Genomic DNA, 16,227 nt, shown 5'->3' with positions numbered 1-16,227 from the left:
AAAGAGCTATTTTAAAGGGATAGTAGCATTTTTTTTAAAGTGGGGTTGTATGATCTACAAATAGCCCCTAAGTACTTTAATTGCAGTAGAAGACTCTCTGCACTCCTCCCGTTAGCAACGCCAGCCCATAGCCCTGCCCAGAGATTTACAACATACATTGTTGTGAATGGACCCAAAGAAACGGCCTATTTTCGCGGCCTAAAAGAGGTTTTACCTGGAAAAAAATACACAGTTCCATTGTTCACTATAATATAATTTTTTCCAGCCCCTCAAAGTGCAGGAAAAACACAGTTTTTATTTGGACCTAACCAACTGCTGATCGGCAGGCGCTAACCCTGGGCGGAGGGATACGTGAGTTGGTTAGGTTCAAATAAAAACTGTGTTCTTCCTGCACTTTGAAGGGCTGGAAAAAATTATATTATAGCGAACAATGGAACTGTGAGGTAAAACCTCTTTTAGGCCGCGAAAATAGGCCGTTTCTTTGGGTCCATTCACAACACTGTATGTTGTAAATCTCTGGGCAGGGCTATGGGCTGGCGTTGCTAACGGGAGGAGTGCGGAGAGTCTTCTACTGCAATTAAAGTACTTAGGGGCTATTTGTAGATCATACAACCCCACTTTAAAAAAATGCTACTATCCCTTTAAGGTGGTATAACTGGACTCTGGGAACCAACGGTGGGTGTTTAGTGGAAAAGTGTTTTATTGGCTCTGTTAGGGGTCGACTGTCTGCGCCTCGAGTCAGGTCCAATGTTTAAACCAGAGACAGAGCGACGTCTCATCCTCCCCACACGCAGCATCTGACTAAAAACTTTACGTTCATTAAAAAAACAGGTACAGAGGGAGGAGGAAGAGGGAGGGAGGAAGAGGGGGGGTGCTGTTGTTACTGGAAGTGCTTTTTATGGGAACACACACACGTGTCCAAACAGCTGTGGACAGCGAGATATTTATTTTTAAGTGGTTGCCAAAAGCTGAACCAAATTGAATTAAGTCGAGTAGAGGTGATGTGTTCAGAGCTGATTTCCACAGGGTTTTATAGTTGTTATTTCTGCTGCGACCACATGTTAAAGTTTAAAGGGATAGTTCAACATTTTGGCAAATTCGCTTATCACCATAATCCCTATAGTCGTAGCAGTAGGTTCATTACCTTTAATTATCAGTGCATGTTGTTTTGAGATCAGCGGGGCAGAGACGTGAGCTGTGTGGTGAATGTGCAGGTCACAACTTGTCCACAAGAGCGTTTTGGAGTTGTTGGATTGTGTATTTGATGAGTTTGATGAGGGGAAGGCAAAGTACCGTGCGCCTCCAGCTCACGTCTCTGCCCCACCGATCCAAAAACAGCTTGCACCGACAATTAAAGGTAATGAACCTTCTCCTGAGACTATAGGGATTATGGCAATAGGCGAATTTAAATGCACCATGCTGTACATACATATATAAAACACACACACAAACCTTCTTCTCTCTGATCAAGGAGCGGACGTGCAACATCGACGGGATGTGTTTCGCAGAGGGGGACTCCAATCCCAGCAGCCCCTGCCTCCTCTGTGACCCGGACACCTCCCAGTTCACCTGGTCTGTGAACCAAGGTACAAAGACCCGGGAGTTTTTCCCAACCGTTTAGGAGGTGATGTGGTTTTTTTTTCTGTTCCGCTCGCAGCCTCTAATGACGACTAACAGCAGCGTTTATCTTACCGCGTTAGCACAGAGGCGGTCCAGCTCATCTGTCACCGCGGTAGCCGTCCAGCTGTGGTCCTGTTTGTCCCCCATTAGCAGATCAAAGCAGCGGAGGTTTAAGTTTCCCAGCATGCCCTGACCTGTCGCTTAACCGCTCTGAGAAAGACAGAGAATAAGGGAGAGGGGGTAAATCGCATGTTAAGATTTCCACGGCGACGCAGACTGACAATCATCATTCTTTACATACAACAAACCACAGCTCCGAGGCTGTAATAGCTCTGCGGTGCAATGAACGGCCTCGAATCCAAACAAAACACAACAGATCAAAGTGAGTGAGTCGAGTAAAAGATGCTTTTTCTGCAAAAAAAAAAACTTGGTTTATCTTGGATGCAGGAGGAGTCATCTCACTGCACTGCCAGAGGTTTTATAAATAGTGATAATCCATCTAATCAATGTGTGCTCTGGGATCACCGCCACTTTCTTCCTATTGAACATCTGTGGTGTCTGATGTTAAGTGATCTGGAGAGCTGCAGTTGGATAGAAAAAGATGGAATCTGGTTCCAGCCCTGGACATGTGTGTTAACAATGACTCTTCCAGGAAAAGCCCGGAGCGATGTGTTGTTCAGGAAGCAAATCCTGTCACCAAAACACAAAAGGCTTGTAGCTGGAGATGTAATAATAAATAGAAAAGAGGGAATACAACATACTATTCACTAATAAGTAAAGGTACGGTTAGAAGTTTCAAATAAGAGACTATGTCGGGAAAAAAATTATAAAAAATTATGAACCTGAAAATGATACTCTACAGGTATTTGTAAAAGCTTATAAAGACGAACCTTATAAGAAGATAATTTCAAAATTATACACAAGTCTTCAATCATTTAACAAAGAAAATACAGCTAATGTAAAATCAAGATGGGAAACTGAAGGCAACATCATAATTTCTCAGGAGAACTGGAAGGAAATTTTTAAACAACAATGGAAAACAACAAATTCTCCACTCTGGAGAGAATATACATGGAAAAATGTCATCCGCTATTTTTGTGGCTTGTAAGAAATCAATAACGAAGAAATGGCTGAAGAGGGAGGCACCTAGTGTAGATGAATGGATTGATATTGTGTACAGCATCTATGTAATGGAAAGAATTACTTAATTTAAGAACACAAAAAGAGGTATTTACTGGTAATTGGCAAAAATGGATTATATATGTCTCTACCATAAAACCGGACTTCAGGTAATTTCAGACTGGATTATCAGAATATTTTTTCTTTTTTCTTTTTCTCTCTCGATTTCTCGACTGGAGGTGTTTACCAGTCCCCTTATGTACGCTTTTACTTTCCCCTTGATACTTTTGTACAAATTTATAGGTCTTCATGTTGATTGTTTGACTGTTTGTTTGTTTACATGTAAAATCAAAACCAATAAAAAGTAAAAGACCAAAAAAGAAAAGAGGGAATAATGGCAGATAGATCTTCTCCTATACTACTCCTTCACCTGTTTCTTCTCCCTCTCCAGTCAACGAGCCCCCGGCCTTCCACCGGCCTCAGAGCGGCCTGCGCACGTTCGCCGGGGAGAACTTCGTCTTCCAGTTCGCGGCGTCCGACCCGGAGGGTTCGGCGCTGCTCTTCCAGCTGGAGGAGGGTCCCGGCGGGGCCGTCCTCTCCCCGGCCGGGCTGCTCATCTGGAGGGTCCCGGGCTCGGCGCGCCTGGAGGGGACAGAAGAGCACCAGACGAGACGCTCGTTCCGCTTCACGCTGTCCGACGAGTGCAACGCCCAGAGCAGCTTCACCGTGGAGGTAGAGACGGAGGAGGGAGAAGGTGTTAGGGATGTCACCATTACTTGTTTTTACAATTAATCGCGGTATTAAACGCCACAATTAATTGATCGTAAAGATTCCTAAATACCGTCACTTTCTGAAAAAGATTATGTTTGAACTGTATCGGCCGAAGTAAAATTAAATGCACAGATACTGGTCCATTTATCTAAAGTAACACTGAATTGATAGGAATTTAAATGTTAGCGTGTCATTTCTAATTTAAAAAAATGATTAAAATAAACTTTAACAGGTGGTCTAGATGACAATTAATGACTTAAATATTTCAAACACTTGTGATGGGAAGTAATCAAACATCAAGTCCAAGTAATTTGACATATTTTAGCATTTTATAAAACGCAATAATTACTTTTCCTGGTAATTAGTTTCTTTTATAATATAGTTACTCAGTTACTAACTCAGTTACATTTTGGGGAACGTAACGAGTAGGCTACCTATATAACTAATTTCTTTTTAAAAGTAACATGCCCAACACTGCTGGTCCTATATTAAGAGATTAGTAATGTAATTATATTTTGACCATATTTGATTTTACACATTTAAAGTTGTGAAATTTATTGATGCAGTGAGATGTGTGTGTCTCTGGTTCACAGATCGACGTGGTGCCGTGTGGGTGTCAAAGCGGAGGAACGTGTGTGACGGACGTCAACTTCCCGGCCGGCAGCGGTAAATACCTGTGTGTGTGTCCCGAGGGGAGGCAGGGGGAGCTGTGCGGCCAGGACGTGGACGAGTGTTTGTCGGCGCCGTGCGGCGTCGGGAGGTGCGTCAACACGGCCGGCGGCTTCAGATGCGAGTGTCCCGCAGGGCTGAGAGGTGAGAGGTGCAACAGCTGTAGAGAATCAACCACACTGATGTTTTATCATCATAGAATCAATGTCTTATGCAGCATAAACACGCATAAACACTATGTGGTTGTTTAGGGCCACAGCCGTTAGGTGGGGGGCCACATGATCAGAAAGGTACCGGGGTTCATTCAAGTCATTTAAACATCCTGAGGTCTGCACGTGCACGCTATGAGCTTTATATGTAATTTGAAGTCAATATTCAGCTTCTTTTATCTCACATTTGAGACATTTGGTGAAAATAGAACGGCAGAATGACAACATTTGTGCTCAAAAAGCAATCTTACACATTTTCATTTTAGACTTGTTTTCTACACTTATCTATTACTGTATTCATATCCTATTTCAAGCACCAAAACAGTTCATTCTCATGACTGAAGGTGTGTTTTCACAAGGGATTTGATTTTTTTTTCAAAAAGCAGACCTCAAATTTCCAGCATTTGGCCTAAATTATTTCTTTATACAGTGTTCTAGGACAAATTGGCCTCAGTGTGCTTACAGCGGAGGTTCTAATATTAGACATAAAACACTTGAGTATTGTTACATCTGCAAGTATCTTAAAAAGATCAATTTAAGAAAATATGTAAAAGTTGAGAAAATGGCCTCAAACCTCAGAGGGCATAAACACGTCTGTATTCAGTTTTAAGCAGTGATTTGGTGTTTGCGCTTAGAGTGGGCCACCAAAATCCTAGGGCCGGCCCTGGTCTTATGAATGTGTGTGTTTTTGGCAGGTATAACGTGCCTGGAAGACATCAACGAGTGTGAAAGGAAACCCTGTTTCCCAGGCGTCCAGTGCTTCAATAGCTTCGGCTCCTACGGCTGCGGCCCCTGCCCCAAAGGCATGCTGGGAAATGGGACCAAATGCACAGGTAGGTGTGTGTGTGAACAGTTCCGCCGTGGTGGCGTTGACTTGTTAAACAGCAGCAGACACAGAATCCTACCTCCTCACTTGGCACACGGCGCAGTGGAAACACTCCAAGCCTTTCGATTTACGAGAGGTGGAATCTGCCAATCTGCCAAATCTGGTGTCCAGTCGTTGAGATCTGATCTGAAAGAACACATGACAGAATGAAAACATCATGGGAATGAAATAAAAACACAGAATCGTAAAAAACGTCAGACTTGAACAAATCATCTTGCTACATCCACCCAAACTTTCACCGTCTCACCAGGTTGTTGTTGTTTCTTTTCCAACATAACAATTTAACCCTCCTGCTGTCCTCCTGGGTCAAGGAAGGAAGGATAAAGGGAAGGAAGGAAGGAAGGAAGGAAGGAAGGAAGGAAGGAAGGAAGGAAGGAAGGAAGGAAGGAAGGAAGGAAGGATAAAGTGATAGAAGGAAGGAAGGAAGGACAAAGGGAAAGAAGGAAGGAAGGATAAAGGGATAGAAGGAAGGAAGGAAGGACGAAAGGAAAGAAAGAAGGAAGGAAGGACAAAGGGAAAGAAGGAAGGAAGGAAGGATAAAGGGATAGAAGGAAGGAAGGAAGGACGAAGGGAAAGAAGGAAGGAAGGATAAAGGGATAGAAGGAAGGAAGGAGGGACGAAAGGAAAGAAAGAAGGAAGGAAGGACAAAGGGAAAGAAGGAAGGAAGGAAGGATAAAGGGATAGAAGGAAGGAAGGAAGGACGAAGGGAAAGAAAGAAGGAAGGATAAAGGGATAGAAGGAAGGAAGGAAGGAAGGAAGGAAGGACGAAGGGAAAGAAAGAAGGAAGGAAGGAAGGAAGGAAGGAAGGAAGGAAGGAAGGAAGGAAGGAAGGACAAAGGGAACGATGGGAGGAAAGAAGAAAGGGAAAAAGGAAGGAAAGATAGAGGGAGGGAGAGAACAGATTGGGTCAAAAAAGAAGGAAGAAGGAAGGAAGGAGGAAAGGAAGGGAGGGAGGCAAAAGGGATTGTGGAAAGAAGGAAGGGAAAAATGAAGGAAAGAAAGATGGAGGGAGGGATCAGACCAGGACAACTGGATCAAAAGAGGAAGGGAGAAGAAGTAAGGATGAGGAAATGAACATATTGGGTCAATTTGACCCAGAAGGACAACAGGAGGGTTAAGATATAATAGAGGTCTAATGACAGACTCATATGTTCACCCCAGCTCCTGCCTTCAAACCTGGATCCTATTAGCGGCTATAACATAAGCTGATCAGATGCTGCTGCAATTTGAGCTCGTGCAGCCGTTCTTAAGGTCTCACATCATAAAATAAACACACAATTCATCATCCGTCCGAAGCCGTGATGCTGCTCCAGCGCTCTCCGTGATTATTTGCATGTAATCTGAAAACCTGAAGCTGGTTCTGTTCTCCTGAAAGGCCCAAAATACAAAGGAAAACGTGTCCGCCGCCCCTGCCGCCGCTGCAGCTCAGCAGGGGACACGGTTTCTTGTGCTGAATGGAAACCAGATGTCTGATGGCACCTGATACTGCGCGCTCACTTTGCAGCGCAGCGACCGCTAACTGGGGTCAGCAGCGCACTGGAAACACAGGTTTGCACGACCCAACGGAAGAATTAACAACGCTTCTAAAGCCAGTCCAAGGTGACTGGACAAAGTCGGAGCTTCAATCTGTTGCAGAAACAGTTTTGTTTCCAGGCTCCAATATGTTTTATGAAAGCTGAGTCATCCTACGTTCATAACAAATTTGATAGAGTCCAGTTTATATCCACTGTCCTTTCAGGGACAAACTCTGTTGGTGCCACAGGTGTAATAAAATAAAAATCTGTGATGCACGACCTTAAAACAAACCTGATTTAAAAATCATCCTAAGTCCATCTGAGACGATTTAGACGTCGAGTCGAGTTGCGGCTTTCTTACAACTGCATTGTTGCCCTTTGAGTAATCAAAGAGCGTCGACAGTAGACATAAGCAGAGTAAAGATCCAACCACAATGTACTCTGCAGGGCTTTATATCGTCTTAATGGAAAAGTTGGCCCACAGTGGAACACACAGGGTGAATTACAGCCCCCGACATGTTGTTTGTCACTTTTATGGAGCTTTGGATCCTTTAGATTTCTTCCCCTGCCTCTCATCTTCCCGAGCCAGGGGACTTCCTTTCTCAGTTCGGAGCAATAGATACACAACTTTGTGGCAGGAGCCGTCGGGAGCTGCACATGAACTTCGTAAATCTCCGATCTTGGGATGCTGATTCACTTGTACTGGAAGGGGTTGAATGCAGGGCCGGCTCTACGCAGGGGCAAATAAATGTCTTGCCCCCTCAAATCCAAATTTTAGAAGTTGAGAAAGCACATTTTAATATACTCAAAAAATGTGTATATTACAAGTTGACAAAATTATCTGCAGTAGCACAAAAATCCGCCGAAAAAGGGACAATGGTCTTTTCTAAAATGTTTTTTAGTATTCATAAGACTACCTTTCAGTTTTGTAAATCTTGACCATAGTAGAGTTGCAGTGCATCTTCAGGTATATGCACCCCTAAACCCCCATATAATGTGGCTCTTTGCATTACGACAGTAAAAAATTTGGGCTCTAAGACCCTGGTTGGCCTCCCCGGCCCCTAGTTGGACAGGTCTGAAGGTTGAGGCCTGACAAAGTGCAATCCACTTCTCCAGGTTGGGGTTGGACACATAGCCAACAACCCAATGCAATGAAGTTACTATAAGCACAGAGAAAGAAAAGTGCTGGAGCATGATGTGTTCACATGATGCCCCCTTCACATTTCTGACTGCCCCCTCATATATGCCTGCCTAGAACCGGCCCTGGTTGAATGTTTCACAGTGATGTAATCGGCCTCCGTCCTGCGTTGGCACCGCCACCGTCAGGTTTGTTTGACTTGTTGCCACGACTGCGGTCTGTGCTTTTCCTGCTACGCTCCTGGTTCTTTTGACAAAGTCTGGTCTCCTGCTGTGCAACATTTTGACCGGTCCAGGTTTCCTTCCATCATATATCCCGCAGCCTCAGCTTCAGCTCTTTTGCTTTCGGTCCATGTGGGTGATCTGATCTTGGACCCAAACAGGAAGTATTTCCAGAAAATATCCAATAACGGCATAATAATGTTAATCCAAAACATAACCTGTGTCTCTCCTTGTGCAGCAGTCGTCAGGCCGGCCACCATCACTCCCACATCTGCTCCTGGTACGACCGTCTACAGCGTACCAGATGTTCCGCCACAACCTCCCAAAGTAAAGACAGACAGTTTCCAGAAGACCTCAGGTGGAAGCTCCCCACAAACGAGGGCCGAGGTGGGGAGGACGGTACCACGATCGCAAGCTAAGACCACCACCTGGAGGAAGACTCCAGGAATTATCCAGAATCCACACCTGACTAAGGCGGAAACCAACATGAGCATCACAGCCAGTGCATCGAGCATCTCCTTAACTAAGACGGACACCTTGAGGAAAACCCAAGGGATCAACGTCGGTCCATCCAGGATCCACACAAACACCATCCAGAACATCTCAAGAGCTTCACTGGACCAGATCAAACCTGAGCCCAAACTCAGCAACACTATTGTCAAGACCCCCACCGCAGGAAACAGCAGAACAGGGTCGGGTAAGTCCGACATTCCCATTTATCTGGACCAACTCTGCTCCTTTAGATCTGATTTACAGGGGTGAGAAGTTACAGTCATAAAAACCTCTGAGGTTTCTGCAGCTTTTCATTGACTTTGTGATTCCTCCAGGATCGGTCCAGCTCCCGGCCGTCAACGTGTCGGCCACGTGCGCCAGCAGGCCCTGCTTCCCCGGGGTCCAGTGCATCAACCGCCGGCCGCCGCACGTCGGCTACGTATGCGGCCGCTGTCCGCCCGGCCTTTACGGCAACGGACGCGTCTGCATGAAGAACGCCAAGGCAGGTAAGGGATTCTGTTTTTTAACCTTTAAGACCACCTCCATACATTGCGCTCCACTTTAAAAGATCTTTGATATTGATTTTTTTACGATGTTTTGGTTTCCCTTATGTTGCTTTATGTGCTCCTCTTGGTCGGAAGGAATGTCGTTTATTGCCGCAGATAAATCAGCGCGATCGAGATGTAGTAACCACCTCTGGCGCTTTGCTTTTTATAAAGTCGGCAGCCGTCCGAAAGCTTTGACAGATGACCGCTTCATGTTATTTTCTCTAACAGCTCAGAAGAGACAGATTCAGTCCAAGTTAAATCCCTTTACTGTGGATCGTGTTTGTCTGGAAAGACACAAAGCAGAACGGAGTGATTGTGCAGATGAAACTTCAGACATGGATCATTTGAATCTCTTTGCAGGCGTTCTCTTAGCATTTTATTCACCCGAGGAGGGATTGCATGTGCGCTCTTTTTGGTTTTGGGGAATGCACAGTTGCAACTACTGTACTGGACATTAAAGGAACTGATGCCGACTCCTGTCTCTCCTCAGCGTCCAACCACCTCCCTCAGCAGCAGACGGTGAGCAAGACCAGTCGAGGAGGCAGCAAAGTCTCCCAGCTCCACCTGCCCAACCGGCCCTCCAGACACAGCATCAAACACCTGTCGCCGTCCGTCACCCGGGGGAACCAGGACAGCTCCCCGCGGCAGCTCTCTGCACCGGGCAGGGGGGGTGGGACGGGCAGGAGGGAGGCGGTCACGGCCCCCAGACCGGCCATCGCCCACCAAAGTACCAACTCAAGATCAGATGCAACTAGGACTCACGAGAGACTGAGCTTCACCACCTCCAGAGGGATCTTTGTCCCCAAGGTGAGGCCGACGATTCTCCAACTTTTATCCTCTGTGTCAATGATATTTTCATTTTAAAGGGACAACGAGGAGTTTTGGAAAAGCGAAGCGTTTTCACACTACATTTATGAGCCTCTGCGCACCGTGAAATTCTTTGACCGGCGCAAGACAGACTCATGTTTTCATTCATCAAGAATTAAAGTCAGAGGTTGGAAGACGATCACATACCGTCGTAGTTTCGACCATAAACGGCGATTCAGCTGCGTTATTCTCATGACTCGCCACAAAACCGAAAGTAAAAAACGCTGGTCGGCTCGCCCAGCATTTCCGCCACCACTAATAATAACAAAATAATGATAGAGACAAAACAATATATTTATCGAAAATGGGCCCATTAACAAGTGTGGGTAGCGTAGATTCATCCACATTAACGTGAGACTTTTTTATAACCAAATAGAAACTCCTCGTTGTCCCTTTAAAGCAGAAGTAAGTGGAATATTTGTGTTAATATAAGTCTTAAATAGTTATATCTACGGACAGCAATCACTTACATAGAGTGTTTGGTCCGAAACACGGGTCTGTCAGTCACTCTGCTCTGCTGTAAGCCGAGGAGAAAACTTCTTGTATACTTCCTTGTATCCTACAAGCTTTATCCAATGAGGAGAGAGAACGGCATGAAGGGCTGTGTGTGCAGCCAAGGGATGCGCGTGAATGTGGTGACGTAGGGATGAGGACCAATAGATCCATGACGAGCAGAAGTAAGCGATCCGGTGGTTTTGGCTAACTTCCTGTCAGCCGATGGAGTTAGCAGTCCCGGCCCTCGTCCCTACGTCACCACATTCACGCGCATCGCTTGGCTGCACACACAGAGAGGACCGCCCCTTTATGCCGTTCTCTCTCCTCATTGGATAAAGGTTGTAGGATACAAGGAAACAGACCCGTGTTTCAGACCAAACACTCTATAGAAGTGATTGCTGTCGGAAGATACAACTATTTAAGACTTATATTAACACAAATATTCCACTTACTTCTGCTTTAAATAAAGGAAGACAAGTGAATGACGCTCCTGTCTTGTTTCCAGCAGTCTGAAGCGAGCACCGCCCCTCTGAAGGTGACCCCTCCTCCTCCTCATCTCTCCACTCAGCCTCACGAAGCCATCGAGTCCAAACAGACGACCGTGCCTCACCTCCACCACCTGGCCTCCACCCAGGCCAAACCCTGGACCCCTCCCAGACCCGTCCTCCCTCTCACCGCCGCCCTCACCGCCCTGTCCTACTCCCTGTCCGAGTCTGAGTTCTCGGCGGACGGAGACGAGGCCGAGCCCGGGTCCGAGGTGGCGCAGGTGCTCCCGGCCTCGAGCTTCACCACCCCGGGTAAGACGACGGTCTACAGCTCCCTGCTCCAGAGAGCCACCTCCGCCCAACCAGGCGCCAGGAGCTTCACGACGGCCGACAGACAGCCGACGACCTGCGCCGACATGCCGTGCTTCCCCGGGGTCCACTGTGAGCCCACTGTGGACGGGGGCTTCAGCTGTGGGAGGTGTCCTGTGGGATACACCGGTGACGGACGCACCTGTCGAGGTACGACCGCTAACACAGAGCTTAAAGGGATACTTCAGTATTTTAGCAAATTCGCCTATTGTCATAATCCCTATAGTCATAGTAGTAGGTTCATTACCTTTAATTATCGGTGCATGTTGTTTTGAGATCAGCGGGGCAGAGACGTGAGCTGCTCAACAAACACAATGGAGGTGAATGGTACAGGTCTCCTGTCCCTCATCAAACTCATCAAATACACAATCCAACAACTCCAAAACGCTCTGGTGGACAAGTTGTGACCTGCACATTCACCACACTATGAGATAATAATGTAATATTACGAGAGAGAGTTGTTTTAGAGGCAAATGTGTAGCCGGAACTACATTCCAGACATTTGAAATCACTCCGCACAGCAGCCATGTCAGCCTGCAGATCTCAAAACAACATGCACCGATAATTAAAGGTAATAAACCTACTGTTATGACTATGCGAATTTGCCAAAATGTTGAACTATCCCTTTAAACAGATCCTTTATTGTGTTTCCAGCTGTGTGCAGACACACATGTGGCAGGAACATGGTGTGTGCGGCACCAAACACCTGTCGCTGCAAACCAGGCTACACTGGATTGGACTGTCAGACAGGTAAACAAACACATTCCTCATGTTTAATATTATTATTATTTTCACATTTTCACACATGATTCTTTCCATCCCCATATCTTCTCAGCCATCTGTGCCCCGGAGTGTGTGAACGGGGGCGTTTGCATCGCTCCAGGTGTGTGTCAGTGTCCCAGAGGTTTCCACGGAGAGGCGTGTCAGGAAGGTAAGGTTGAATTCCCAGTTTCACAGCTGCTGCAGTCACATTCTTATAAATTAAGTGTAATTTATAAGTGCCGCCGGTCTCTGCAGCTCTGTGCAGGTCGCCATGTGAAAACGGAGGCACCTGTGTGGGACCGCAGACCTGCTCCTGTCCCTACGGGTTTGTTGGACCTCGGTGTGAAACCAGTGAGTTCACAGCCTCTAAGTTACAACACAGAGGAGGAGGATTCTGTCATTTCTGTGGATTTTATGATCAGAGGTTCTTTGTTAGACTCCACTGAGCGATTTTCCTTTCAGAAATCTAATACATCCAACTATTAATAATGTTGCTCTGTGCTATTTTTCTCTTTATTCCAGTGGTGTGCAGCCGCCACTGTCACAACGGAGGCCAGTGTGTGTCTCCAGATGAGTGCATGTGTCTTCCAGGCTGGACCGGACCGTCCTGTGAGACTGGTAAGTGTGTATACAGTGTGTATATGTAACGGAGATCCACGGGTATAGCCACAGTCACGAGCAGGGCCGTTGTATAGGGGAGAAAAGTGATGATAATTCTAGGGGCCCCACAAAAAACCCAATAAGTCTAATCTCTGTACTGATTTATTCTGCATAAGACCCTAACTAATGACTCATAGTAATGCTGCATTCGCATCAAAACACAGTAGGCTAAATAAAAAATGATAAAACATGCGTAGTCTTATAAAAAAAAGTGGAAAAGTCAGGGGGGAGGGGCCCACTTTAGTATTCTTTCAGGGGGCCCAGAATTCCTAGCAACGGCCCTGGTCACGATGCTACCAGTAAGGAGAAGTGACGGCGTGTAGCGGTTAGCGGTACTGAAGTTTAACTCACCCATAAAAGACGTGCTAACCCACCTGCCAAGTGGTCATTGACCTCTTGGCGAAACGGTTTGCATCGTCGCCTGCGGTGCGGGAGACCAGGGTTCAAAACCCGCTCAGGGCAGGCCAGAACAACATCAGTCACATATTTATGGTGTGCATATTATGGCAAGCCATTTTAACATTTAAAAGCCAGACTGGATATGTGGTGTAGATATCTGTAATTCAGTTTTGCCTCTTGTCAAAAAGAACATTTCAGATATCCGCAACTACATTCTTCCTATCCACAATTGTCATTTCAGATATCCACAGCTACGTTCTTCCTAGGACAAATTACGTCACTTTTGCCATTCATGTGTATGGGGTTTGTCATTACAGATATCTACAATTCAGTTGCAGATATCCGCTATGAGAATTACGGATATCTGTAACTGAATTACGACTAGTACTAATTCCAGTTTGAGATATCTACAATTTGATTCTGACTAGTCATAATTCCAGTTCAAGATATCTTTAATTCACCTCAATTAAAGATATCTACATGTCCCTTTTCGGATATCTTAAATTAAGTTTTGACTAGGCAAAATGACGTTGTAGATATCTTTAACTGGAACTATGACTAGTCAAAATGACGTTGAAGATATCTCAAACTGGAATTCATACTAGTCGTAATTCAGTTACAGATATCCGTAATTCACATAGCGGATATCTGCAACTGAATTGGAGATATCTGTAATGAGAAACCCCATACACATGAATGGCAAAAGTGATGTCATTTGTCCTAGGAAGAACGTAGTTGCGGATATCTGAAATGTTCTTTTTGACTTGGCAAAACTGAATTAGAATTACAGCTATCTTGAATAAAAAATCCAACTATTCAAAATGTAATTACGACTAGTCAGAAAGACGCTGTTGATATCTACGATGTTAATTCCGGATAGTCAAACTTAGCTTTTAAATGTTAAATCCGCTTGCCATAGCATATAGCGTGTGTGTGTGTGCTAACGCCTCTCTCTCTCTCTCCTCCAGCTCTCTGCTCCCCCGTCTGTCTGAACGGGGGCTGGTGCGCGCGGCCGAACGTCTGCGAGTGTCCTCACGGTTTCTACGGAGCTCAGTGTCACAACGGTGAGTCAGCAGCTTCACCTTGGTCACAATCTGAGGTTGTGTGGACTCAGCATGACATTGTGTTGTGTTTTCTCCTCCTCCTCCTCCTCCTCTTGCAGCCGTGTGCACTCTTCCCTGTAAGAACGGCGGCATCTGTATGAGGAACAACATCTGCTCCTGTCCGCAGGGATACACCGGGAGGCGCTGCGAGAAAAGTCTGTCGTCCTCCGTCCTCCACTTCATCATTTCTCTCCTCGTTGTTTCTGTCGTTTCTTCTCCTTTTCTTCTCCTCCGATTCCTTCTTCTCTCACCGGTTCTTTCAACACCCCCTCTCATCCTCCCTCCAGGTGTGTGCGAGCCCATGTGCATGAACGGCGGCAGGTGCGTCGGCCCAGATGTTTGCGATTGCCCGTCGGGTTGGCGGGGGAGGAGGTGCGATAAACGTGAGTGCCGTGATACGAGAGAGTTTTTACATTCACAACATCATCATCGCTCAGGCCTCGATGCTTTAACGCGTCTGACTACGCACTCACAAAAACTAAACTGGTTTGTCAGACTGTCTCTAAAATATAAACCAAATAAAACTCACAGGTGGAGGTGAATTGTCAGATCAAAAAATAGGTTACAAATAGAAAATAATGTGTTTAAAAGGTGATTTAAACCAGGGGTTCTCAACTAGTCTCACTCTGGGCTCCACATTTTCCCATGGTCATTAAGTCGCGACCCACTTTTATAGAATTCAAACCAAGAATTTTTTTTTTAAAGCCTTTAAAAACTAATTTTGCTCTTTATTGAGCAAAGTGCATTTCAGGGCACATGAATGAAACTGAGGAGGACCATGACAACTGCATGTACGGAAGTGAATTAAAAAAAATATCAAACTGCACAAAATGATATATTTGACTTCTAATGCATCTCTGCATTCAGAGCATATTCACAAAAGTGAATAAATATCAAATTGCATAAAATAAAGTCCCACAAAACAAAAGATTCCCTGCATTCAGGCCACATTAATAAGAAACTGATATCTTTGCATTCAGAGCAAATGGAGCAAATAATAAGAAACTGAGGAGGAACATTACAACTGCATGTGTTCACGTGTCTCGTGTGCCTTTCAAAATAAGTTATTTTTCAAAATAAAAGACATGTCCAACATCAGATGTGCATTAAATATTATTTACTTTTTTGACCAGCTGTCCGTGACCCATCCAGAACGGGTCCGCGACCCACTTTTGGGTCCCGACCCACCAGTTGAGAACCACTGGTTTAAACTATAATTGAATGAATCGTGTCAAAACAGTTGTGTCTGATCGACAGCACAAAATACACTATATTACCAAAAGTATTCGCTCACCTGCCTTTACTCATTCTATGAACTGAAGTGCCATCCCATTCCTAACTCATAGAATTCAATATTCTAGTTCATCAGTCAAGTTCATCCACACCAGACTCTGTCATCCACGTCTTTATGGACCTTGCTTTGTGCACTGGTGCACAGTCATGTTGGAAGAGGAAGGGGCCCGCTCCAAACTGTTCCCACAAGGTTGGGAGCATGGAATCGTCCAAAATGTTTTGGTAACCTGAAGCATTCAAAGTTGCTTTCACTGGAACTAAGGGAATTTATACACCTGGGGCCAGGCCAAGTGATTAGGACACCTGATTCTGATCATTTGAATGGGTGAGCGAATACTTTTGGTAATATAGTGTATATAAATCAGCAAAAACTAGAAGCTGAAATCAGATCATCAATCACTTATCAGTGTTCTTCTATTGACTCATCCGTGGTAGCCTATTAAAATAACTCTTAACATGCATGACTCACCACACCGTCTGAACCCTGGGGGCTCTGCTGACAGACGCAGCTCCACATCTGGGAAACATCAGCTGCAGCGTCGTCTGCTCTGTTTTATGAAGCCGACCCTCTGACGCTGAGGATGGAAGAGGAGGTTAAACGCAGATA

The 16,227-nt window shown here is 45.4% G+C and overlaps 1 protein-coding gene across 1 annotated transcript in view; it reads left to right on the top strand.

Moving 5' to 3' along the window:
• The window catches only part of LOC310998173 (von Willebrand factor D and EGF domain-containing protein), a 36,869-nt gene that overhangs the window by 18,870 nt on the left and 1,772 nt on the right, over positions 1 to 16,227 (top strand). The window contains exons 16-31 of the mRNA XM_083988104.1: positions 1,472 to 1,586; positions 3,191 to 3,471; positions 4,104 to 4,323; positions 5,084 to 5,221; positions 7,378 to 7,454; positions 8,115 to 8,844; positions 8,975 to 9,145; positions 9,678 to 9,994; positions 11,058 to 11,553; positions 12,058 to 12,153; positions 12,239 to 12,334; positions 12,421 to 12,516; positions 12,688 to 12,783; positions 14,193 to 14,288; positions 14,387 to 14,482; positions 14,615 to 14,710. Coding sequence (XP_083844230.1) covers positions 1,472 to 1,586; positions 3,191 to 3,471; positions 4,104 to 4,323; positions 5,084 to 5,221; positions 7,378 to 7,454; positions 8,115 to 8,844; positions 8,975 to 9,145; positions 9,678 to 9,994; positions 11,058 to 11,553; positions 12,058 to 12,153; positions 12,239 to 12,334; positions 12,421 to 12,516; positions 12,688 to 12,783; positions 14,193 to 14,288; positions 14,387 to 14,482; positions 14,615 to 14,710 — 3,217 coding nt within the window. The remainder of the gene's footprint in view (positions 1 to 1,471; positions 1,587 to 3,190; positions 3,472 to 4,103; positions 4,324 to 5,083; positions 5,222 to 7,377; positions 7,455 to 8,114; positions 8,845 to 8,974; positions 9,146 to 9,677; positions 9,995 to 11,057; positions 11,554 to 12,057; positions 12,154 to 12,238; positions 12,335 to 12,420; positions 12,517 to 12,687; positions 12,784 to 14,192; positions 14,289 to 14,386; positions 14,483 to 14,614; positions 14,711 to 16,227) is intronic.

Source organism: Trachurus trachurus (genome assembly GCF_905171665.1).
Source record: "Trachurus trachurus genome assembly, chromosome: 2".
NCBI lineage: Eukaryota > Metazoa > Chordata > Actinopteri > Carangiformes > Carangidae > Trachurus > Trachurus trachurus.
The sequence above is the reverse complement of the archived record's forward strand: the minus strand, read 5'-3'. Positions and strand labels throughout refer to the sequence as shown.